Source organism: Muntiacus reevesi, chromosome 22 (assembly GCF_963930625.1).
Source record: "Muntiacus reevesi chromosome 22, mMunRee1.1, whole genome shotgun sequence".
NCBI lineage: Eukaryota > Metazoa > Chordata > Mammalia > Artiodactyla > Cervidae > Muntiacus > Muntiacus reevesi.
In genome coordinates, this window is record NC_089270.1 from 6,556,224 (window position 1) to 6,583,089 (window position 26,866).

The window sequence follows — 26,866 nt, forward strand, 5'->3', positions numbered from 1 at the left end:
TGAAGATCAATTGTCCATAGGTCTGTGGGTTTATTTCTGGGCTTTATGCTGTTCTGTTTATCTTTTTATGTGGTTTTGTGCCAGTACTATCCTGTTTTGATTACTGTAGTTTTCCAGTGTTGTCTGAAGTCTGGGAGGGCTGCTAATCCTTTGTTTCTGTCCTCAGGATTACTTTGGCAATCCTGGATGTTTTGAGGTTTCATATTAATTTTAGGATTTTTTGTTCCAGTTCTGTGAAAACTGTCAAGGGTAATTTGATAGTGAGCACCTTAAATATATAGATTGCTTTGGGTAGTATGGCTATTGTAACAGTATTAGTTCTATCTAAGAGCACAGGCTATCTTACTGGCAAAGAAGAAGATCATTCTCAGTAGAAGGTGAGCAGGTGCAAAAGCATAGAGCAATAAAGATCATAGGAACTCTGAGCTGTCACAGTTGAATTTAGGGTCAGAGTGGCAGAGACAAGGCAGAAAAACTAAATAAAATTTGCACATTTTGAAAATTATGATAATTTTATTTAATTATTTGCAAGTATTTTCTTTCCTCTGACAGATCAAGAGCACTTAAAAAATTATTCTCTTAATTATAAATTTTACATGATATAAAACATACAGGGAAGTATTATCTGTTGCGTATAAGGGAGGCAACATAGATCCAGACAGACAAAACATTTTTGGGGTACGGGTGGACATACACAGCTAAAGCAAATTCAACATTAGGAGCGTCAATATTATGTACTCCAGTGCTGTACACAGCTTCAATCAAAGGCTTCACCTCGGAGTATGGCATGTGAAGGGGGAATCCAGAGAACTGCAGGAAAACAAAACCACCAACATTTAATCATTGCTGAATGTGAAGTTTTCACTGTATTTTCCCCCTAATTAAATATGTGCGGTTCTAAATAGGAAGTCTTCCTTTTGGGTCTTAAAGTCATTTATTTAGCTCTGTTTTTCTATTCAGCTATAAGCATTACAAAAAATGGAGAGAGGCTAAGTGTTTTGATTGCTAACATACTGAATTTATGTTTAAGATTCCTGTTAGTCACCAAGCCACCCTCCACCGTTCCCTTCCTTCTTCCTCATAGCCCCGAGTTGGCATAGAAAGAAACCCATGCAATACCAGGAGCCTTGGGTAGATTAATGCATTCTACCCTGGCCTCAGTGTTGATCTATAGGAAAGAGGGTATGTAATCTAGGAAACTTATAAGGAATAATGGCATATGGATGCCCTCTGCTGCTCAGAGCAATGTATGTCCATTTGTGAGTCCTACACCTATTCCAGTCCATGTGTGTTCATGTGTGAGTGCTCCCATGAGGAAAACCACTCTGGATGATGCCATCACATGGAGGAGGGCAGAGTGGGAAGACGTGCAGACATGTGGTGTAGCCCCAATAGCTACTTGCCCCTAATTTTTACCCTAATAAGCCCATAGGTTGTTAATACTCATGCTTGTTTGAAATAAGTTTTCTGTTACTTGAAAGCATCCCAGCTGAAACCTAGCCTTAGAAGTTTAAAGGGTAAGTTTTAGTCACTGAATAGAATTAAATGTCCAACTTGGGACCTTCCTGGTGGTCCAGTGGTTAAAAATCCGCCAGCCAATGCAGAGGACATGAGTTTGGTCCCTGGTCTGGGAGGATTCCACGTGCTGTGGGCAACTATGCCCGTGTGCCACAGCGACTGAGCCCGCGTGCCCACAGCCTGCGCTCTACAGCCAGAGAGACCACTGCGATGGGAAGTCCGTGCGTTGCAGCGAGAGTAGCCCTTGTTTGCTGCAGCTAGAGAAAGCTCGTGTGCAGCAAGAGAGACCCAGTGCGGCCAGAAATGAAATGAATTTAAAATGTTCAGCCTGATTTCATACTGTTTGACCAGCGAGGCTTACTGTTTGAGTTTGCCGCTGCTTTCTAGGTTTTGGTATCCGGCTGTAGGGTATGAGCACACGGCACTGCTGACAGTAGAGAACATATATTGCCTAGTAAGGAGAATTTTTTTTTTTATCAACAAAAAGCAACCAGAATAAAATCATATCCTTAAAGTCTGCTCAAGAATGGTTGGCTTCACCTTGATGTTCAGTTGAGTCTAACATGATTTAGCCAAATATTTTCATTTTATGTAATACTCTTGTGATTTTATAAAAGATATTTTTCACAGGATCCTCCTACCAAAAAAATGGTGATATTTCCATTTTATAGAGACATTTTGCTATTTAATGGTGGGTTCATTCTTGAGCTTTGAACTTTTAATCCCATTTTTTTAGTCTCTGCTGCTTCATCTATATAGTGTGGGAGGTAACGTAGGCGTTTTGATTCCAAAGCCCATCGTACTGAGCAGTTTCCAATTTGAAATGTTCTGCTTACCCTGTAGTCTCCTAGCTGTTTGAGCAGTTCTGCCCTGTGGTCGTCCTCCACGTCGTCTTGGTTCCTTTCTAACAGAGGCAAGAGGTGACGCAGCGTGGAGGTGCAGTATCTGTTCCACCGAGTCAGATGGCGTGGCCGCCAGTCCATGATTTTTTCTTTTAGTATTTTTTCAATCCTGTGTATAAAAAAATAAGCTCCATTTTTTTGGGGTGACTTAACTTTTCCCTTGTAAACAAAAGTACAAGACATAGCATTTTGAAACTTTTAGAATAAACAAGATTCTTTTTCTTTTTTTTTCCAGGAATTAGTTATTCTCAGGATCTCACAGCTTTATTTTAAATTTGGAGTTGAGAGTAAATTGGTGTTTTTTGGTAATAATACCATGAAAAGGCTCACTGTGATCTTGTACACTTTGACATGCACCTCTTCCCGTGGCCTGAGACAGCAGAAAGGACACAGGCTTTGAAACTAGAGAGGTCTGGCTGGGGTCAGAAGCCCCTTAAACCCCTGATAAGTACGTGGACCTCTCTGAACCTTGTGAAACTGGGAAAATAAAAGTTCTGTTTTGCAGGGTTCATGATAAGGATTATGGAACTCAAACAGGCCCTTACCAGCCTTCTATTAATCCCATGTGCTAGGTTCAGAAAGTAGTTAAAGTTCACTGAACCACTGACTGGACAAAATGGGCCTCTTTAAGCCAAGGATTGTGAGATTACTGAATGGGACTCACGCGTAGCATGCCGTGAACTCTAATCTGGGGGGAAGTTTCTGGAGAACTAGCTATCGGTGCCAGACTTCACTGCTCTGTGGCTCACACCATGCTGATGCCAGAGCCTCGGGATTTACAGATCACATCTGAACTTTGTAAACACGAATTAAAGTTTAATTGCTGTTCACATTGATCCAGGCTGAGAACTGTTTAGTTCGATATTAACACTCCTAGTGACAGATTGCATGTGGATTTACGGGTTATCATGTCACCTGTCTTGTAGTTCAGCTGTAGCCACCTTGTCTGTGCGCTGGTAAATAAGCTCTTCTGGCTATAAAAGAAAAAAAAAAAACAGTTGACAAATTTTTAGGAATCAATTGCAGTTTATTTTAATAGCTGTACATCCTTCTCTAAATCTTTTTTAAATTATGAACTCTTCATTGAGTTAGGATAATATCACAGATGCTAATGCAGCCAAGATCTACTTTTAAGCAAAGCTTCACAAATAAATTAGAGTGCCGTGTAGTTCTTTCTCAGTTTTATTACCCTTTCTCTCTCAGAAGTAACCATGATCTGAATTTGTTTTTTCAGCACTCTTTGATTCAGCATGTATTGAAGACCTGCTGTGTGTCAGGCGCTTATACAGGTGAAGAGGATGTAGCCCGTATGAACAGAATCCCTGCCCTTGTGGCGTTTACGTTGTCGTCAGTGGAGACAGGCAAAGTAGTGAAGTGTGTTCATGACTTAACTACAGATATACACATCCCTAAACAATATGTTGTGTTGCTTTTCATTTTTCTAAACTGTAGTGATTTTATCCCGTGAACACATTTTCCCCTTTAACATGATATTTAGAGAAGATAGCAAATATATACTTTCAGTGTGCTAAGATTCATGAATATTGATTCATTTGTGTAACTACTATAAAATATTTCAGTGTATACCATAATTTACCCCTTCTGTCCTTCTAATCCTTAGGCTTCTGCAAACAGTTTTTCCTATGAAAACTCTTATGTTACCTTGTGGATATCCATGAAGAATTTCTCTTAAAGTGATTTTTCTTAAAACATCTTTTGGAAAGATTTGATCCACAGCAAAAAAAATACATTTTATATTACACACACAGTTTGTATATATCTATAGCTATCAAATTTAAAGTTTTAGTAAGTCTCAGGCTTACTATTTATAATCTACTAATGTCCAGTACCGTCTAAATTAATGAGTCCTTCCTGGACCACGCCCTGAACTTTGATTTCATATTTCAACATGAAACGTGATGAAATTAATTTAGTGAACTGAGACCATTGTAGCATCTGAAAAATTAAATGAAATATATTTTGTGGTTGTTTTTTTTTAGATCACAGTGCTCTATCAAATTTATTCTTTTATGTATGTGTATAGTGGTTCATCATATGATGGTCTGTTTCTTATTGGGAATTTGGCTTAGCTAAGTTTGAAAATGAAGTATTATCCTAGACTAAATACCTTGGAGTGGAATTAAGGATCAAAAAATATCTGGCTACCCAGTATAACGATGGCAAATCCCTCCCTGTCTTTGTCTGCATTTGAAAGTGAAAGTATCAGTTGCCCAGTCGTGTCTGACTCTTTGTGACCCCATGGACTGTAGCCTGCCAGGCTTCTCTGTCCGTGGGGTTCCCCAAGCAAGAACACTGGAGTAGATTGCTGTTTCCTTCTCCAGGGATCTTCCCAAACCAGGGATCAAACCCGCATCTCCTCCATTGCCAGCAGATTCTTTACCATCTGAACCACCAGGGAAGACCTGTCTGTCTACATTTAATTGTTATATAAATATATATATACCTGAACACTGGAAAGGCCAGGATATGGAAGACTTCTTGAAAAGAAAGATTTCCACAGCTTGGGCTTGCTGACGTCAAAATTTATCCGTAGTGGGGAATCATATTGTTGAATATTAAACCAAATCTAAAAAAGACAAGACTACATTAGTGTATATGGGTTAGGGTTAGGGTTAGGGTTTAGGGTTAGGGTTAGGGTTAGGGTTAGGGTATATGATGGCAGATGTATTTGTGTACATGTGTGAGTGTTTAGAGAGAGGCAGGAGAGACACAGCAAGATAACGTACAGCTTGCCCATTTTTTGTCATATTTTGATTCTCTTTTTTTTTCATATTTTGATTCTTAAGACTGACAAGCGTTTTACAGTCAGTGGCATCATGTAGTAGCCATGGGCCAGTTTTTTACATTTTTGTACATCCGCAGTCGAGGTGCACCTTACTATTGAATGTAGATTGCTGAAATAAGGTCGTTCCTGGTGATTAGAAACATACCTCCTCTATAAAAGTGGGATAATAGTACTTACCTCATAAGATTAAGTGAGTTAATTTATTTATACCTCTTTAGAAGAATGCCTGGTACATACTGAGTACTCACTAGCTGTTAGCTATTTTATCACTGCTGTTCGTATTGATCGTTGTTTGTCTCACTAGACTGAGATGTTTCCCTGAGGACTTCTGTCTCATGCCTCACTCACCGCTGTGTCATTAGCGTCTGGCACAGCTCCTAGTTGGCGTATGATAGCCCTAACCACCTGCCTGTAACTGTGTGCATGAGTGGTGAATTTGTCCCATAATCGTCAAGTGTCTTACACTTAGTTCTAACACAGTTGTGGATAAAGTCGTAAATGAAACAGAGTTTCTACTGGCACGTAGCAGCTAATGAGAAGCAGTGCAGACAAACGCGTACCTGGGATATCAGACGATGCGTGACGTGGGCGAGGCTGTCACTGGCCCCAGCTCTGCGCCCCTGCCTGTACCCACGGCCTTCGCCCTGTCACTTGGGCGTTGTTTAGTCGCAAAGTTGTGCCCGACTCTTTTGTGACCCCGTGAACTGTAACCCTCAAGGCTCCTCTGTCCATGGGATTCTCCAGGCAATGATACTGGAGTGGGTTGCCATTTCCTTCTCCAGGGGATCTTTCCGACCCAGGGACTGAGCCTGCACATCCTGCGTGAGCCACCCAGGAAGCCCTCCACTCAAAGGGTAGAAATGCATTTCCTTGGCTCTTGACTTCTGGTGAGTGGAGAGGGGTAGCAGTGTCACTGTTCTGTGTCCCAGCCTCCCAAGAAGCCCTGCATGTTCCTGCTCGCCCTCTCATGCCCCTGCCGACTGTCACTGCCCCAAGTCCCAGAATTAAAACTCATTCTGAAGCAGGGCGCTCCCAGCCTTGTCAGCAGAGCCATCCCCGCTGACTCACAGGTCCATGAGAGTGACTGTCTGAAGCCGTTTAGTTTGGGGGTGGGTTTTTAGTGTGTTGTACCAAGTTAAACTTAGACAGGTTGTAGAGACAGCTATGCAGTAAGAGGTAAGATTGGAGGCGAGACAGGAATGGCAACCCCCTCCAATGTTCTTGCCTGGAGAATCGCTGGACAGGGTCGCAGAGTCGGACGGACATAACTGACTACACACACACACACACACACACACAGACACACACACACACGGATGTTTTCATTGGAAAGAACATGAAGTGAGGGAAGAATTAGTGAAGCTGTCTGGTAAGGGGAAGGGTCATCTATGCAGAGGAAATAGCAAATGCAAAGAGCATTTGAGGGACAGCCAAGAGAACAAAGTGACTTCAGAGGAATGAGCACACAGAAGCAAGAAAGAGATCAGTGAAGATGCTGGGGCCAGGCAGCTGTCAGATCGTAGAAGCCTCGTGGGCCGTTTTAAAGGTTGAGGCTTTGACTTTGGAGTGAGCCAAGAAGTCACTGGAGTATTTTGAGCAGAGGAATGAAAATCTGTCTCCTATTTTAACAGGAATATTATTTGCTCTTTGGAGATTAGACAGGGATAGGAGCAAGTAGTTTTAAGAGGGCAAGGTTTTTAAGAACTACAGTCTGGCTGTAGGGTAGGGGAAGTGCAGAAAAGGCGTCGGAAATAGCACTGGGAAGAGAGTTGAAGGCAGATTAGATCCAAGGTGAGATGTTTATTCTTAAATTTATATACAGTGAGGTGCCTTCAGTACCTTCTGAGCATGAGGAAAGCTGAACATTCGGAAAGAACCAGGCGTCAATGGACTAAATCATGGGCTGAACTGGAGAGAGATTATTTAGTTGGTTATTTATAGTCATGCAGGATGAAATAACAATGACATGACCTGGAAAACAGAAGGGGTGGTATCTATATCACTTGGTACTAATATCTGTTAATAGGATTGAAGTAGGAGGAAGTAGGGGAGGGACAATTATGGGGTTTGAATCTGAGTGACTGACCTCCTTAGAAGTGAGAGGGCCAGGTGGAGGGGCTGTTTTCAGAGATAAAGGAAAAATGAGTTATGGGTGTCCTGAGTTTGAGACTTTGATCAGCACCTCGCTGTTTAGCAAACAGTTGAAAATTCAGGTTTTCTGGGCTAGTGATTTATTGGGCTAGGAAAGATTCCTGGGCTAGTGAATTATAACTAGATAGAGTTATAATTAATAAGTGTGTTCTGCAAGAAATCTAAGTATAGAATTTTCAGGAAAATCTACTTCAAAGTGTGGAAAGAAGAGTTAGTGGCAGAAACATGAGAAGGTATTGCAGAGAAATAAAAACCAATAGCCCTTTACTAGTAAACCAAGCCTGGGCAAGTTGTTCCACCCCCACCCCCACCCCCTATGAAGAGGTGAGTGAGGAGAGTAAACCATTGGACTTATTTATCCACTAGCAAGACAATGGTACTTCTCAGAGTTTATTTCTGTAGACTGATCAGGGAAGAGGACTAGATTAGAAAGGATTAAAGTCTGAGAAGGAGAAAAGGGCTCAGGATGAAATGGCTGGGTGGCATCACTGATGCAGTGGACATGAACTTGGGCAAACTCTGGGAGATGGTGATGGACAGGGAGGCCTGGTGTGCTGCGGTCCATGGGGTCTCAAAGAGTCAGACACGACCGGACGACTTAACAATAGCAATGAAGTCTGAGAAAGAGGAAGCAGGGTCTATAAATAGAATTTAAAGAATTTTGGAAGGAAGACAAGGAGGGGCAGTGGTAGTTTAGGGTATAGCCTATTTTAGGACTTTTGGACTTCCGAGCCTATCGATAGAGAACGGTAAGAGAAAACTTAACAGAGGCAAGTGTTGGAGCAGGAGTGGAAACACAAACATGGATGGAAAGGACTGACTTCTTGGCAAAGGCGTGAAGGAGGAGAAAGGCTGGCAGTCTGTAACGAGGTGGTGGAGCAGAGGCAGCTGAGGGTTCAGAGGGCTGGACCTAGAGAGTGAAGCTTCGGCAGATCCTCTCTGGAGGGCGACCGAGGCTTCGAGCAGGTTTCCTCCCAGCCGCTGCCGGCACCGTGAGCCACTGCCCTTCGTTTTGACAGAAGAGGAGGGAAGGCTTCTTTCCTGCTCACAGCACTTGGGCTTTATGTGAATTGGTCAGCCATACGGTAATTGTTCTGAGAACTAATAATTCTGACAGAGAACGGGATTCTTCAAAGGCTTTTCAGTACCCACTGACTCTGCCTGACTACTAACATGACCTTAGAGTGCTTCTCTACATGTAGATGGAGCTTAGCAGATCATCTGTGATTATCCTAATGCTTTTAATTAAAAATAGTAACATGTACACGGGATGCTGCACTTGGCTTTTCACACCTGTAGTTAATAATAGTTACCATTTGCTGAATACCTATGGCAGACAGGTACTTGGCTGGGTGCTCCGTGTATCTTATCTCTAATTTTGATAGTAACCCATAGGCCAGAGAGGTCTTCAAAGTAGGGTGCATATCACAGTGACACAGGAAGAAATATTAGACCCTCTAATTATTTCTCTTTAAGAAAGATATAATTCTTCTCTGTGTGTGTAATGTAAATAATTTATCAATACATAAGTAAGTACATAATTCACAAATAAGAATACATATATTGGGGATACGTGTTCAAATGATTCTTCTGACATTAAGTTCAGAGATGACTAAGGTAGATGATGATTATAAAAAGTCACAGGGGCTACTGTATGTTAGCTGCTTTGTATTGATTGTCTTATTTACTTCTTACAATTACTTTGTATTTACTAGTAAATACCTTCATTTAACCAGGGAAGAAACTGATGCTGTTGAAGATTAAGAAACTTTTCCTAAGCATACACAACTGGTAAACATTGACATTGGAGTTTAAACTCAGGCAGTGAGATCTAATAACTCATGTTTTTAACCAGTGCCTTATAGAGTACCTTTGCTTGACACTGTTTCTTTAATTACCAATACCAACTCAATAATTAATTGAGTGTGAAAGGTGAAAGTGATAGCTGCTCAGTCATGGCTGACTCTCTGCGGCCCCGTGGACTCTAGCTTGCCAGGCTCCTCGTTCCATGGAATTCTCCAGGCACGAAGACTGAGGGGTTTGCTGCGCCTTTCTCCAGGGTATCTGCCCGACCCAGAGATCAAAACCGGGTCTCCTACACTGCAAGCAGATTCTTTACTGTCTGAGTCACCAGGTCCAGTACAACTCAATGGACGTGAATTTGAGCAAAGTCCAGGAGACAGTGGAGGACAGAGGCGCCTGACATGCTGCAGTACATGGGGTCGCAGAGTCGGACGTGACTTAGCGACTCAACAGCAACAATTTTATATATATATACACACACATATACATATATATGCAAATTTTCTGGTACATAAATATTATTAAAATTAGTACATCTGTTAAAAAAATAGTCAACCAACCATATTTCAGAGGAAATGGTAATACTTACATTATCAGGACCTATCAAACAGCCCACACTTTTTAAGGGGCAGAATGTATCAAATTGTCCATAAAAATGTCCACTGCAGGGGTTCCATATTAAATAGTGACTTTGTTCCCGAGTTAGCACATAGGCAGTTGGACCCTGAAAGAAAACAGCCATTAAACCAGTTTCCAATTAATTATGCAAGTAGGGCCAAGAGGAGTTTGCACAGACAGTTCATTATTTTAGTTGGACACCTAATTTCTAAACCCCACCGCTAATGGTGAAAATTAGTTTGAAGTTCTAGATTATGTTGAATTAGTAAAATCAAAAGTTTACTCTTGCAAAATTCTTGCACCTGGAACTACTTCAGTATGGTGACCAAATAGAAACAGTGGTCATCTTACTGAACTAACGTATCTTTTTTTAAAAGTTAAATGGTATACATATATTTTCAGTTTTATTGATATAAGTGGCATACAGCGTTGTGTAAGTCTAAGGAGTATAACATAACTTGATTTACATACATCATGAAATGATGACCACAATACATTTAGTGAACATCCATCATCTCATATAGATATAACTTTAACTAAACAAATTTTTTTTCTTGTGATGAGAACCCTTAACATTTACTGTATTAACAGTTTTCATTTATAATGTACAGCAGTGTGAATTATCTTTAGCATATTGTACATTACACCCTGAGAACTTCTCTTATAACTGGAGGTTTGTATCTTTTGATTACCTCATCTAATTCCAACCCACTCCCCAATCCCCTGCCTCTGGTAGCCACAAATCGGATCTCTTTTCTATGAGTTTCTTTGTTTTGGAGTACAATTGACCTACGACACTATGTTAGTAGTGTGGTACTACTAACATAGTGGTAGACAATATAGTGATTTGCTATTTCTGTACATTTCAAAATGATCATCATGATGTCTGGTCATCATCTGTTACCATATGAAGACATTACATAATTGTTAACTATATTTCCCACACTATACATTTCATAATGAGTAGCTGTGGCTCATTTATTTTGTAACTAAAAGTTTGTACTTAACCCTCCTCACATATTTCTCTCCTCGCCACTGTCCCCCCACCGCCCCCACCCCCCACCCCCCCCGCCCCGCCACTGGCGATCACCTGCGTTTTTTGCTGTATCTATGTCTGTGTTTCTGTTTCATTATTTTGTTAATTTACTTTGGCTTTTAGATTCCACATTACAGTGTTTGTCTTTCTCTGACTTATTACACTTAGCACAGTGCCCTCGAGGTCCATCCATGGTGTTGAAAATGGCAAGATATCTTAAGATTGGCTGAGGCATGATTATTGATGGAAATAAATAGTAACTGGGTTTTCTTTTTAGAGTCAGCAAGTTTGCCTTTTAAGTATTCAGAAGGCTGATTATATCTGAATAATACTTCTAATTCCTGTTTAGAAGGAAAATTCTAAACAGAATTAGAAAATTCCTGTTTCAAAAAAAAAAAAGAAAATTCCTGTTTCTAATACAGGAATTGATATTTGATACACTTTTATAATTACATAAATGAATAGAAAGTACTGAAAGGATACTTATGAACTGTTGACCGTTGAGTATACCCAAGGAGGAGTGGGCTTGGGAGTGAAAACCTGAAGAGGGATGTTATCACCCCAACTTTCTTTATGAGGCTTAGAGTCACATAGCTCATGAGGAGTGGGCAGAGCCTTGAACCCAGGCCTTGGGACTTCCTCTTTTCCTGGCACCAGGCTCTCTGGAAGACTGACTGAGAATGACTTAGGATTCAGTTGTGACATTGCCTGTCTAGCAGCAGCCTGTGCTGTCTGATCACCAAGGATTCCCAGAGCCTGGGAGCCCATCTTCTGAAAGACTTTTTAGATAAGCTGCTTCAATCCATGTGACTTTTTAAGATTTGTACCCCCAAATTACCTCCAACCTGCCCCCAATTTAGGGGTATCTACAGTGGGCTGGGGAAACAAATTTTTGTAGTTCCTATTTCCGGTCTAATAAAAATAACTAGTGATACCAGTATATGGCGTGAACGTTCTTTTCTTTTGCCCCTGTGGTTATCTGCCTTGTTCCGCTTCGCCTGCCAGCTTAACAGCGGCTGCTTGTGGATGAAGCAGGCATGAAAGGGTCTCTACCCCTGCCACACTTCTTCAGATCCCTTCATTCCTTGGCATGAATAACACTCGATCACAGAGGGAGTCAGATCACTTCGTAAGATGGGCGGGAGGACAGAGCCAGGTGGAGGGTGATGGGTGGAAAAGGGCTCAGATTTGCCCAGAATATCCTCAAACGTATAGGGCTCAAGTACCCCGAAAACCCTGGCATGTCTCATCACTGGTTGTCACACCCTACTGTGGCATCTCTGGGCTACTGTCTTGCAGCTCCAGGAACTGTTATGAAAATAAGTGCTGCCCATGACCTGGAACATGACAGCACCATGTTAGACAACGAGCTTCTTGGTGAGTGCCAGCCTAATGGTCTTACCTCGGGAATAGCATTGCCCACCACCAGCCAGGCCTTCTTTCCCATGGAGAGGAAGTAATTGCATAGTAAAACTGCGTGTTCTTCTTCGTCTCCTGCCAGGAGATCGAGAAATTGCTGAACAAAAGGAAAGAAAAATCATGTTCATTGGCTGCTTCACTCTAGACGGGCTGTATAACTCTCAAAATGAGTGGTTTAAAGGATAAGAGATATTGTTAAACAAAAACACCCAATTTTAGTTGGACATGATATTTTCTCTGACATTTCAATGACATGAATTTCTAGAATCGATTATGGGGTGGGGTCAGGGAGATAAATTTCAAAGTTTCAGTTTTCATGTTGAACTTATATATGATAGCTCCCTATGTGCTAGCACTTACTTTCTTTTCAAAGACTTTATTTTCTAGAGCAGTTTTAGCTTCACAGCAATGCTGTAAAGAAACTACAGATATTTCCCATGTTTTCTTGTTCCCACACATGCACATCATCAACGTCCTCCCCCACCATCAACATCCCCAACCAGAGCGGGACACGTGTTGTGGCTGATAAGCCTACACAGACACACCATAGTCACCTAAGTCCATAGTTTACATACAGGACTCCCTCTTGGGGGTGTGCATTCTGTGGGTTTGACAATCGGTCATTGTAGATCACGTGCTATATTTTCATTGCCCTCGAAATCCTCTGTGCTCTGCCCGCTCACATCCTGTCCTCCCATCCCAGCCGCCACACTGTTTTTTAAGCACACTGCATGAGTCAGTCCATTGGATCCTGGAGTAAACCTTTGACGGTCATCCTCTCATCTTCCCATTTTACAGATGAGGACGTGGAGGCACAGAGAGGTGAAGAAATACCTAGGAAGTGGAAAGCCAGTCTGGCTCTAGAGCACATAGCTCTTCTATTCATTGTATGTCTTCTTTTAAGTATCTTAAGGTTGTGAAATTTTATCTCTAAAATTGTCAACAGTTGGCTTCCAAAACATACTGGGGAACAAATAATTTAAAGCGTGCTTCAGTTTCTTCCTTTTAAAGCCATCCTTCAAAGGGAGTTGTATATCACAGTTCAACTTTATGCCAACACAGTACCTGAGATCCAGAAGCCAAATGAATACCAGTGATAATATATGTTTATACTGTTGAAGACTCATTTGGAAGTTTATGTAGCTAGCATACATTGATTGTAAGTTCCAAGATGTCAGAGACCATGTTTATTTTGCTCATAGCCTGAACTCTGTACAGTGTCTGACATGTGACAGGGGGCCAAGAAATACTTAATGAATAATGACATGCCTTAAGAAGCCCCCATAAGTTAAGGAATATGCAATTTCCAAATGTAATATAAAATGTGGTTTTGATTATTTTATGAATAAAAGTGGGGTGTTGTTAAGATAACTTTGGGGGGACAAATCAGCATTAAGACATTTGAAGTAGGTGTGTGTGTGTGTGTGTGTGTGTGTGTGTGTGTATGCACAAATAATTAGTTAATTTGCTTAACTAATTTGTTTGGGTAGATTGAACTAGGAAGAAAAAAGTACTTCAGAATGAATTTAGTTCATTCTGATCAACAGATGACTGTGTAGACTTTTATAATGACTAACGGGTGTTGCAATTTAAAATTAAGCAAGCATTTACTGATATTCCATGAAGTCAGCTCGAGCCAGCACGTCTGTGAGGAAGAATACTTACATCAGAAGTGCTCCACAGGTCGCAGACACCAGCAAAGGAGACGGTGTCAGGCAAGAAAGGAATCAGAGACACGTATCGGGCCACCAGTTCCTGTTTAAACAAAATTAGCTGTAACTGTTTTTCCAATAAAATAGAAAGCTGGATCCTCTACCTCATTTCTTGCAAGAAAATTTCATGTATCACAGACATTTATGTGAACAAAATGAATCCTCACAAGTGCTAACTAAGTGTTGTGTTAATATTATCTCATTTAATCCTCCATAAACATCCCAAGGAAGACTATTGTTATTATCCATCTTTTACAGACGAAGAAAGCCTTTTACAAAAGGCTCTTGTGAGTCTTTGAAATGTCCTCATCTTCTTTTTCCTTTCCCCTTACTATTAGAACTCTCCAGGATCGTCTTTTATTTTCCTGAGCACCCATTTCTCTATAAGTTCTGGTTCCATTTAGATAGCTGTTGTTCAGTTGCTAAGTCGTATCCAACTCTTTGCGTTTAAATAGAGGACAGTGGTATTTAGAAGCCAAGACTGGTGCATTGCTGTGGTCGTCGTTCATATTTCTGTAATTACTAAGGAGGACGGACGTCTTTTTATATGCTTATTGGCCCTTCATGTTTCCACTTCTGTGACTTTGTATTTAAGTATGTTGTACACTTTAAAGTTGATTTGTAGTTTTTCATGTATATTATCTAGGGTGAAACAGATCATCAGCCCAGGTTGGATGCATGAGACAAGTGCTCGGGCCTGATGCACTGGGAAGACCCAGAGGGATGGGGTGGAGAGGGAAGTGGGGGGGGGGATCGGGATGGGGAACACATGTGGATCCATGGCTGATTCATGTCAATGTATGACAAAAACCACTACGATATTGTAAAGTAATTAGCCTCCAACTAATAAAAATAAATGGAAAAAAACTAAAGTTGATTTGTAGTTTTTAAAAAATATATTTTAGTTACTATTCCTTTGTCTGTTACATAAGCTGTAAATATCCTCTCCCAATTGTGGATTGTCTTTTCATTTCCTTTGTGCTGTTTTTTTTTTTTTAAATAAACTCAGGTTCTCAGTTTTAATGTGGTCAAATTTATTCTTTCTCTTTGTAGTCAGTGCTTTTTTCTGGCTTGTTTAAGGGAGTGGGTTGCCATTTCCTTCTCCAGGGGATCTTCCCGACCCAGAGATTGAACCTGGGTCTCCCACATTGCAGGCAGATGCTTTAACCTCTGAGTCACCATGGAAGCTTTCCTCTATCAGGTCTCATGGATAAAAATGCCTTTCATATTGAAGTTCTCAGTCTATCTGTTGAGTGGTGTGAAGCAGGAATGGATTTTTATCTTTTTTTCCATAGGTAGAATCAGTGATCCCAGTACAATTTATGTAATAGTCAGTTTTTCCTTTACTAATTTCCAGTGCCAGCTTTGCCATGCATCAGGTTTGAGTGGGTCATATTTGTGTAGCCCTATTCTGGATTTTTTAAATTCTCTTCCATTTTTCTCTTCATTTGGGTGTCAGTACGATTTTACCTTAGTGACTATATGACATGGTGGATCTTCCCACTGAGTTCTTCTGACTCTGCAGGATTATTTTGCTGTTTTTGGCTCTTTGTGTTGCTGTATAAATATTAGAATCTGTGTCAAATTCCACCACAAACTCTGTTAAAAATCTCGTTTTACAGTCTTTGTGTGTTTTAACTGGAAAGTTTAATCCCTTCACTTTGATTGTGATTACTGGTAAATATTTAGACTATTTCTCCTACCTTATTCTGTGCTTTATATTTTTCACACTTTTTCTGTGTTTTTTTATCCCCTCCTCACTCTCTTTACCCCGTTTTGTTATTTTATATTCTGCTAGTTTGGAAGTTATACCCAATGTTTAAGATTCTTTTAAGTTGTTAATCTAGAAATTTCAATATGAATATTTAACTTAAACTCTGAAATTGGGCTTTCCTGGTGGCTCAGACTATAAAGTGTCTGCCTGCAATGCGGGAGACCGGGTTTGATCCCTGGCTTGGGAAGATCCCCTGGAGAAGAGGGCTACCCACTCCAGTATTCTGGCCTGGAGAATTCCATGGACAGGGGAGCCTGGCAGGCTACATACAGTACATGGGGTCGCAGAGCATCAGACACAACTGAGCGACTTTCACATACTGAATTTTAAAACCTTTTAAGCGCCGAAACTGATTCGCAATGAAATGCTTACCGCTGTTGCCTGGGGGTTGTCGGGGTGAGCATTAAGGAGCTCCTGAGGAGGGTTTAAAGGCTTGAGATAACGAGTGACGAAGACGGTCTTGCCGCTAACATCAACCACTGTGGTAAGGCACTGCCGGTTGGGAAACCTCAAGGCACACTCAGCTCGAAACTTCTCTGTTGCTTGAAGCAGTTTCTCATCTTCCTGAGAATCAAACTTCAAAAGTAAAGACGTGTATGATTATAGGAGGTACGGTGGAACCTGTTCGGATCCCGCAGTCCACGTGGACTCAATGTGTGCTTCAGGGTGTGTTTCGGTGACCCCCTTAGAACACTGTCTTGCCCTGGTGTTCCTAAAGCCTTATTTAATTGTATTTATAACCTAAAAATCAGATGGACTCATTAAATACTTAAAATATATTCAATGGCATTGAAAGGAGATCAAACCAGTCAATCCTAAAGGCAATCAACCCTGGATATTCATTGGAAGGACTGATGCTCAAGCTGAAGCTCCAATACTTTGGCCACCAGATGCGAAGAGCTGACTCACTGGAAAAGACCCTGATGCTGGGAAAGATGGAAGGCAGGAGGAGGAGGAGGCAGCAGAGGATGAGACGGTCAGAGAGCATGACCGACTCAATGGACATGCGTTTGAGCAAACCCTGGGAGATAGTGAAGGACAGGGAAGCCTAGCGTTCTGCAGTCCAGGGTGTCGCAAAGAGCCAGACACAACAGTGACTGAACAACAAGACAGTAGTCACTAGGCATACAGCCATATGGCAAATATCAGATTAATAAAGCAACGCATAAAAATTAAGCTATGACGTACTAATTCTGATTGATGACTCCAAGCAATAGTTTTATATGTATTTTGATGTTGGTATTAGAGGGACTCAGAAACCTAACATTTCACGTGCAAAGCTAAAGCAGCTCGTGTTAAAAGGACAACAGATTTATAAGTATATAGACATGCATCTGTGCCCAATTGCATCCAACTCTTTGTGACCCCATGGACTGTAGCCCGCCAGGCTCCTCTGTCCATGGGATTTCCCAGGCAAGAATATTGGAATGGGTTGCCATTTCTTTCTCCAGAGGATCTTCCCGACCTGGGATCGAACCCACATCTCCTGCATTGGCAGGCAGCTTCTTTACTGCTTAGCCACTGGGAAGCAACAAGTATATATGGATGTGTTGAAAGGTTTTAATCCATAGCCAATGTAATAAATAACAGTAATGAGCCTGAAGTAAAAGGAAGCAGAACTAGAAATGTGAAATATATAATACTTAAACATTTATAAAATGCTTTTAAAAGTGGTTTTCTGATCCAAGATGAGCCAAATCTCAGACTTTTTAAAGTAACTCAAGCAGAAGAAACAGAAGATTTTACTTGTCTCTGGACATATGGTGTCATTTTTCCTTAAAGGCATTGCTAAAAAGTAGCATGAATAAAGCAGATATTTAAGTGTTCTTACAAGATTTTTGTTGTTTAGTAAAAAAATTTATGTATGGTTGATTACTTACTTTGACAAACACAAAATTTTACTAGAAAGTCAACTTCTAAGTAAGGTTTATATTCCAGGCAGTGCTTGAAAGTTTTTTTTTCTTTTTTTTTTTGAATAGGGAAATACCTCCAGACATCCCCTTCATACTCTTTATTTATTTTAGCATTTAAAGCTGCCGATATATTTGATTATGCTGTCTCCCTCACAGAATAGGACTCTTGAAGTCAGGGATTTTGTTTTGATCTAGTTTTTTTTTTTTAATCTTCAGTATCGAGGATACTAGCTAGCACATAGTAAAGTGTTCAATAAGTGTTACCGAATGAATGAATGAGAGCACAAAAAATATCCCATTACTATTTTATGACTTTCAGTAGGACCTAGAATATAAAACTGTTCCTTTTTTATTCCATAAGTTACGGATTTTTTAAAAAACTTTTAATTGGAGGATAACCGCTTTACAATACTGTGTTGGCTTCTGCTCTACAAGGTGAATCGGCCGTAAGTATACATATATCCCCTCCCTCGTGAGCTTGCACTGTCCTTGACTTCTCTCATATTGGAGCTGGACTGTGTGGTTCCCATTTCTAATTTGATGGCTGTACTCTAAGAAATTGGGGGGAGGTAGGATGGAGGCATCTCCAAAAACGTCCTGGGTATTCTCACGGGGCGTCCGCTTCCACCTGAATCTTAAGATTGTCATTACCCCATCGTCATTATGACCATGTATTCAGCACAGTGCCAAGACTCGGCAGCTACCAAACAGGTGTCCTGATGAGTTTATAAGTCAATGAAAAAAAGTAAGCTTATAAAACTTCAGTATGAGTGTGTCATAGACGCTTAGGGTAGAAATAATCATAACCTTAAAAAGAGCAAGAATTATGAAACAAGGGTGGTGTGAAAAAAAGCACCCTTTTGAATTCATCCCTGCTTCCTCTATACTCATTAATTTATATATTTATCCATTTATCCAATTATTTGAAAATATTTGCTGAAAGTCTAAAGGGTTTGAGGCAGTCTGGGTAAATGTATATAAGGCAGACCCCTCAAGAGACTTCTGGTCTAGAGGAGACCATTAACAAGGAATCAGGGGCTTAAAATATTAATACTTGACCAGAGATCCTATAGGGATAGATGCCGTGTGCCAGGGAGGCATTAGAGAGAGGCACCCATAGGCACTGTCCAGAGAGAACGGTGAAAATCTGGAATCAGCGCGGACTGCTGGCGTTCCAAGCTGAAACAAGGATGTACTGGGTTGGCCAAAAGGTTCGTTTGGGTTTTCTGTAAGCTGTTACAGAAAAACATGAACGAACATTTTGGCCAACCCAATATAAAACTTCTGCCACTTGGACCTGAATATCTGCTGTGCATTTTGACTCCATAACCAGTGCTTCTTGGGAGCAGGGCCCATGTCTGAGTCGTTTTGTGTTCTCTGCACCGAGTATGCGTAAGGTGAACATTTAACAGGTATCTCATAATGGTCGTTAATACCTGTTTAGATTACCAGGATTGCCATTTAAAGGGTTGAAGCAGTAATTTAAGGAGTAGTATGCTAAACTGGGGAGGCCTTCCCTGGTTTCTCAATGGTAGAGAATCTGCTTGCTAGTGCAGTAGACACAGGTTCAATCCCTGGGTCGGAAAGATGCCCTGGAGAAGATAAGGACAACCCACCCCAGTATTCTTGCTGGAGAATTCCATGGACAGAGGAGTCTGGCTGGCTACAGTCCATGGAGTTGCAAGAGTCGGACATGACTGAGCAACTAAACAACAAGAAATGCTAAGTTGGTAATCTAAGAAGTGTCAAGCGAAAGCTAAATACTAAAAGGATTGGGGTTATTTATTATAAAACAAATAAAGGTAGAATCAACAAATTCACAGTTGATTCAACATGAAATCTGGAAGATTCTTAATTGACTCAATTCCTTAACTTTTGGTTAATGTGAATATTTACAGAAAATTGAATGTTTTCTTTTTTCCCCTCTCCTTGACTACCTATACTGTGGCAGCTGCACTGGCCAGAAGTAACTGTCACAGCCACACTGCTTCTGTAAGAAGCAGCTCATGGGTTCTACGGGCTTGGAGACGGTAGAGGTGGCTCCCCGTATGCAGGTGACATTCTGACACGTGACTTCCAGATTCAGAGCTATGTAAGAACCTTTCTGACAAGATGAAATGGGCCCGGAGACAAAACTAGGCATGAACTGCAGATGTCTGTAGTTCCTGGCCAAGGGATGACACATACATTAGGACCCAGCAGCTTCCATAGCGAGGCAGAGGACAGAAGCAGGTGATTAAAGCCCAATAACCATTGACTGATGAACAGCAAAACAAAATACATGGTACCTTCTTAAGCATGTCACCCATCTATCAGAAGCAAGAAAGAAAAGAAATAAGAGGAAGACTTCAGTCACAGAAACAATCTACTTTAAAACACTTTCATTTTTATCAAGACAAAGTAGGGGATGTTAAAATAAGAGTTTCAGGAGTTGCTATTGATTTTTTCTAGACAATTCCATGAGTAAATCCCTTTAAAAAAAATCATGTGGTATGGCTCAGCATGGGATGATGGTGGAGGGAAGACTAATCTGCTAATCCTGGCAGTTACTGTTGAGCAGAAAATCAATTCCAGGTTACGGTCCCTACTATTTAGGGCAAGAACCTCTCTCCTGAAAAACCCGCAGTGGTCCCTGAGTGGTGGCTTCTGCTGCTGTGTGTTTAGGACGCCAGGGTCCTGTCAGTGCACAAGGAGAGGCTGAGTTTGCATTTCAGAGGGATTTTTAAGCCCGCATCTTGGAGGTCTAAGAGAAATGCCAGCTACAGCCACAGTGGGGCAGTGAAAAGCCACTGACGGCAGCCGCTGACAGCTTCGCCATCTCATTTCAAGAAAGGAAGGCCAGAGGGCTCTTAAAACTCCTGCAGCAGGAGGTCAGCGCCCGGGAAGAATGCCCAGCGCAAAGGCCCCTCTGGTTTTCGGCCTGTCAGCCCCAGTCACGTCCTGCTCTCTCCCGGTTTGGAAGCTCCCCTCTGAACGTAATAATAGATGATGAAGTAAGATGCTCAAGATGCTTATCTGTTCAGTCCAATTTTACGAAAGCATAGCCTAGCAGGCCTCTCTCACATTTTGTCCACGTCTCATATGGGATTCCAGAGAGTACACAGTTACCTTTTCTCGAACCGACTCCCCAGGAACCAGCTGAGGCTCCAAGGTGATGAATAGGGTGATATAAGAGCCTTCACTCAGGCTTCGGACAGAGTCAAAACCCCGCTCCATCATCACGCTTCGCTCCTTGCTGTAGCCCAGGAGCACTGGGGGAATATTGATCTTAAACGTTCCATCGATCTGTGAAGAAAATACAACTCAGTAAGCATCCTGGTAAGAGTGAGAGAGAGTAGTCATGTATGGGTGTGAAAGCTGGACCATAAAGAAGGCTGAGCGCCGAAGAATTGATGCTTTTGAACTGTGGTGTTGGCGAAGACTCTTGAGAGTCCCTTGGACTGCAAGGAGATCCAACCAGTCCATCCTAAAAGAGATCAGTCCTGAATATTCGTTGGACGGACTGACGCTGAAGCTGAAACTCCAACACTTTGACCACCTGATGTGACGAGCTGACTCATTTGAAAAGACCCTGATGCTGGGAAAGATTGAAGGCAGGAGGAGAAGGGGACGACAGAGGATGAGATGGTTGGATGGCATCGACTCGATGGACTTGAATTTGAGCAAGCTCTCGAGGCTGGTGATGGACAGGGAGGTCTGGCGTGCTGCAGTCCATAGGGTCACAAACAGCGGGGTCAGACACGTGCTACAGCCCATAGGGTCAGACACGACTGAGCAACTGAGCTGAACTGAAACATCCTGGTGATTTTCCAATAGAAGTTCAAAGGCAAGTGTCAGCTCCCCATCATCTGATGAACTCAGTAGAAGCTGCTCAGACTGGTATTCAGGGCCCACCCGTCTCTCCAGGCTTGTCTCCTTACGCCCCCTCAGCAAGGCTTTCTCTCTCCTTGCCTGCTTTGCTTGGCTCAGCAGAGCGTGTGCTAGTTGTGCAAGTTGAAACCAGTACTAGGTGGTGGTTGTTCTTCAGTGGCTCAGTCGTTTCCACCTCTTTGCGACCCCATGGACTGCAGCACGCCAGGCTTTCCTGTCCTTCGCCATCTCCCAGAGTTTGCTCAAATGCATGTCCATGGACTCGGTGATGCCATCCAACCATCCCATCCTCTGCCATCTCCTCCTGCCTTCAGTCTTTCCCACACTAGGTTGCCTGGGTTCAAATACTGGATTAAACCCCAAGTGACTCAACTTGTGCATTTGTAAAAAGGAAACAATAATAGTAGCTGCTTTGTAGTGTAATTATGTGTGGACTAGTAGATGTAAAACACTAAAATGACTGTCCCTTGACAAGTGTTGGCAGGCAGCCAGTCCCCTTCGCTAGGATGCCCAACTCCCGGTCTCCACCTTTTAGAATTTGAATCATTTTTCAGGCTCAGGTCAGATATCATCTCCTTTGTGGTTTGTTTTGTCATCTCCACCAGCCTCACATGTAGCTTGCTTCTTTATCACATTGACACTTTCTGCCAGACTTTGTTGTGTGCGTATTTAGCATATACTTATAGATTATTGTTCTCTGCACACAGAACCTGTATTGTGTTACTGTTTGTATCACCCTTCTCAAATATATGGCAGTGTTTTGTGAACATACACAGGAGGTGCTCAATAAATGCAGGCTGAATGAATTATAAGCTACTTACATAAAATGACCTAACTTACATACAGGTTCAAAAAGCCAGAACTTTTTACACCTTTGTAGTCAAAACAATCAAGTTTACGAAAGACTGGTGCCACAGAACTACTCAGGGCTAGAATTTGAAACCCACAGATTTTCAAAAAATCCAAAATTTCAGTCTTTTGCAACATTTATTTGTCAGAAGAAAGAAAGAACCGAAACTTTCAGTGACTGTGCTCTCTAGAGAGGAATGAAGTAAGCTCTTGTTTATTTTCCTCCTTGCATTGGTGGGTCTTCTCTGGTGGTTTAGTTGGTAAAGAGTCTGCCTGCAATGTGGGAGACCAAGGTTCAATCCCTGGGTGGGGAAGATCCCCTGGAGAAGGAAATGGCAACCCACTCCAGTATTCTTGCCTGGAGAATCCCACGTACAGAAGAGCCTGGTGGGCCACAGTCCATGAGGTCACAAAGAGTCGGATACAGCTGAGTGACTAATGTTTACATTGCTGGAGTGTCTGTAAAGCCTGCACCAGGTGGATGAGAGGATGCAGGGGGAAGAAGAGTGTAAACACAGTGCCATACAAACTTCAGCTGAAATAACAGATGAGCCAGGAGGCAATGGGCACCGTCTCCAAATGATTGAGGTGTAAGAACTTAAGACAGAGTTTCTCACCCTGGGCACTGTCGGTGTGGGGACCAGATAGCTCTGTTTTGGAGGCAGGCCTGGGCGTTGAAGGGCATTTGCAGCTTTCCTGGCCCCAATACACTAGACACCAGTTGTGTCCGTACTAGTGCATGAGTGCGTGCTCGGTAGCTCAGTCATGTCTGACTCTGCGACCCCATGGACTGTCGCCCATCAGGCTTCTTTGTCCGTAGAATTTTCCAGGCAAGAATACTGGGGTGGGTTGCCAGTTCCTACACCAGGGAATCTTCCAGACCCAGGGATGGAACCCGAATTTCCTGCATTGGCAGGTGGATTCTTTACCACTGAGCCACCCAGGAAGTCCAAGTTCCTCCCTGGAACCCATCATTCATCGGTCTTGGTTTGGAGCCACACAAAATGAAAAGAATTCTGATTCAGTAATAATAATAGAAATAAGTGGCCCATCAGGGAAGCCCAATTATAATAGAAATAACTGTATTTTTCAGGCACATATCATAGCATTTCCGACTAGTTTATTTGTCACCTTAAACCTCACAACTCAATAGACAAAACAACTCTGTGGCAAAGAATTCGCCTGCCAATGCAGAAGGTGCGGGTTCAAGATCCCCTGGAGAAAGAAATGGCAACTCACTCCAGGATTCTTGCCTGGAGAATCCCACAGACAGAGAACCCTGGCGGCCACAGAACACAGGGTCACCAAGAGTCAGACTTAGCGGCTGGGCAGCAGCAGCAACAACAGGGAGGAGCTTGGCTTATGGCGCAGTTTAAAGAAGAAATTGATGACAGAGCTACTGGAAAGGGAGCAAGCTAGGGGACTCAACCAGAGTGTGGCTGTTACCAAAATATAGTGAAGGAATTACATGCAAAACAGAAAAAGAGACACAGATGTACAGAACAGACTTTGGGACTCTGTGGGAGAAGGCGAGGGTGGGATGTTCTGAGAGAATAGCACTGAAACAAGTATACTATCAAGGGTGAAACAGATCACCAGCCCAGGTTGGATGCATGAGACAAGTGCTCGGGCCTGGTGCACTGGGAAGACCCAGAGGGATGGGATGGAGAGGGAGGCGGGAGGGGGGATCGGGATGGGGAATACATGTAAATCCATGGCTGATTCATGTCAATGTATGGCAAAAACTGGTACAATATTGTAAAGTAATTAGCCTCCAACTAATAGAAATAAATGAAAAAAAAAATAAAGTGCACACACACACAAAAAGAAGTTTATTCCTTTATCGAGAAGGGATTTGGAGTAACTACTTCTGAGTACCCTTCCTAGGGTGATGCCAAGTAACATGGGCAGTAGGATTTGCAAAATGATGTGCTCTTTAAATTATATTTTTCATTTCAAATCTAGTCCAAGAGGAACATGTAGAGTTTCTGGCAAGCATATAGCTGCAGCATTACCTGTAGACGGTCCCTTTGGTTTAGGGAAGATTGCAATGCCAAATGATTCCTGATATTCCAACCAATTCAAGCCTCTCAGACTGGAGTTTTGTTCTGGGTCTTGCCTGAGGCTGTGAACGAGGCAGCATTTGTTCCATGTGGTCATCACGTATGGAATTAAACTGTCTCCTCTGTAGCTGTGTGAGATTAGCACGACTTGGTTTCAAAGCTTCCTGTTGCTATGGATTTAATACTGGGATGTTAAAGCCATTTCAAAACCTTTAACTGTCCCAGATTAGAGCTACTCTGCCATTCAAGAACTGTTAACCTGATGGATCCTCTTACACAAAGTGGTTAAACTCTGAAGAACGGTACTTAGATGAGCGAGTCAACTGTTGTTCATTTCTGAAATAGCGAGGACTCTGGAAACATGAATGCACTTGATTAAAGGGGACATCAGCTGGCCTGATTGTTTTCTTCAAGTTATTCTGAGGCATCTATCCACTCCTGTCATTTTTGACAAGTTTCTACTTTGTCCTACCTTCTTCACATCTGTTTAAGTGTTAAAAAAACTATCACATTGCAAAAGTAGTACTTGAACTACTAAATGTCAGGAAGATTGTTTTAGTAAGTCATGCAAATATGACAGAAGATAATTGGCTTTATATAGTGATTTTTATCTTTCCAATAATGACCTTGCACATCAGTTCTCTCAGGGTTAACGGTGCTGCGGCTCATTTGCTAAGTTGTATTCAATTGACTCTTGTGGCCCCATGGACTGTAGGCCACCAGGCTCCTCTGTCCATGGGATTTCCCAGGCAAGGGTACTGGAGTGGGTTGCCATTTCCTTCTCCAGGGGATCTTCCCAACTCAGGGATCGAGCCCCCATCTCCTGCATTGGCGGGTGGATTCTTTAGTACTAAGCCACCAAGGAAGCCCCAGTGTTCAGGGTGTACCTCTACAAAGCAAGCTGTAACAGGAAAACTGGATCGATCAGTTCCCCATTGCCATGGAAGTCTGACTTCAGCCGCTTACCTTTGCTTGGAAATATATTGTACTGAATGGAATTTTCACACACCCCAGCCAGTGTCTTTCAATACGAGTGTGGATTCCACTTCCTCTTTCACGGTCGTCCTAAAGGAGGGGTGGGAAGTCATAATTGTTTAACAACTCCAGACAGCCATTTAATAAGTAACTCGGCAGCAGGAAAGCAGCAGGATTTTAGCTGAAAGCATGGTAGGTTTAGGTTAAACAGATCTAAGTCACATTCTGGTTGAGACACTTAATAGTTATGTAAAAACTAGAAAAGTCATTTAACCTCTCTGGACCTCAGTTTCCTCATCAGTAAATTGGGAGTTTAACAGTCTACTTTGGGGATTTCCCTGGTGGTCCAGTGGCTGAGAATCTTCACTTCCAATACAGGGAGCCCAGGTTCAATCCCTGGTCAGGGGACTAACTCCCATATGGCACAACTAAGACCCAGTGCAGCCAAATGAATAAATAAATATTTTTTAAAAAAGAAAAAGACAATACAACAAAAAAGCAATAATCTGTTTCATAGGGGTATTTTAGAATTAAGACAATGTGCTTATAAAGAACTAAGGCAATGTGCTAGTAATTAGCACAATTCCTGCATCATAGCAGACACTCAAATTGAAAATAAAATGGCTGGTTCTCAGGCTTCCCTGGGGGCGCAGTGGTTAAGAATCCGCAGGAGACACGGGATTGACCTCTGATCCTGGAAGATCCCACATGCTATGGAGCAACTAAGTCCATGCGCCCTAGAGCCAGTGAACCGCAACAGGAGAAGCCAGGGCAGTAAGACCTGCAGAGCAGCTAGAGAAAGCCCTCAGAGGAACAAGGGCCCAGCACAGCCAAAGATAAATAAATACAACTTTTTTTTTTAAAAAAAAAAACTGTTCCTCTTCCTTCCTCCTCCCGTTCCTCATTCATACATGTCAGGTTTCAAACATCCTGAATTTGGGGACCGATGGTACTCAGGGCGGGCTGCCCTCAAGTCTGCCAAAGTGGCATATTGATTATTTTGAATTCAAGTTACTTGAAAAACAGCTGGTATAAGAACACCCGGACCCACCTTTGTCTGCAGTCTCCAGAAAGCAGGAAATAACAGCACCCCCTACCCTGGGGAAAGGTACCCTCCCTGCATCTTGTGTAGAGAGACACCTTTTCACCAGAGACAGGGCCGAGGAGGCTGCAGAAACAAGCCTTGTTAGCCTTCACTAATTTACCACACTGAATTCAAACGTCCTTGTCCTGTCAACTCTTCACGTATGTATCATTTCTTTGTCCAAAAGGTATAAAAGCTGTCTGCCTTGGTCACTTCCTAGATCTTTTATCTATGAGACTTGTGTACGTACAATTAAAGGTTGTACGTTCAATTAAATTAAAGGTTGGCTTCTTTTCCCCCTGTTAATCTGTCTTGTGTCAACTTAATTATCAGACCAGCCAACAGAGCCCACAACAATAAGGGGAAAATTTCT

The 26,866-nt window shown here is 42.1% G+C and overlaps 1 protein-coding gene across 4 annotated transcripts in view; it reads right to left on the reverse strand.

The window, feature by feature from the left end:
* Positions 1 to 341: 341 nt before the first annotated feature.
* The window catches only part of CC2D2A (coiled-coil and C2 domain containing 2A), a 124,027-nt gene continuing 97,502 nt past the window's right edge, over positions 342 to 26,866 (reverse strand). For 3 of the 4 annotated variants that reach the window (XM_065914092.1, XM_065914095.1, XM_065914096.1), the window contains 10 exons: positions 25,401 to 25,499; positions 20,761 to 20,937; positions 16,112 to 16,315; positions 13,919 to 14,008; positions 12,237 to 12,350; positions 9,770 to 9,904; positions 4,885 to 5,007; positions 3,336 to 3,394; positions 2,355 to 2,529; positions 343 to 810 (listed from right to left, as the gene is read on the reverse strand). In XM_065914092.1, coding sequence (XP_065770164.1) covers positions 622 to 810; positions 2,355 to 2,529; positions 3,336 to 3,394; positions 4,885 to 5,007; positions 9,770 to 9,904; positions 12,237 to 12,350; positions 13,919 to 14,008; positions 16,112 to 16,315; positions 20,761 to 20,937; positions 25,401 to 25,499 — 1,365 coding nt within the window. In that variant the 3' untranslated portion in view covers positions 343 to 621. Of the gene's footprint in view, positions 811 to 2,354; positions 2,530 to 3,335; positions 3,395 to 4,884; positions 5,008 to 9,769; positions 9,905 to 12,236; positions 12,351 to 13,918; positions 14,009 to 16,111; positions 16,316 to 20,760; positions 20,938 to 25,400; positions 25,500 to 26,866 lie in introns of all 4 variants that reach the window. The other variant, XM_065914094.1, reaches the window with a different exon arrangement.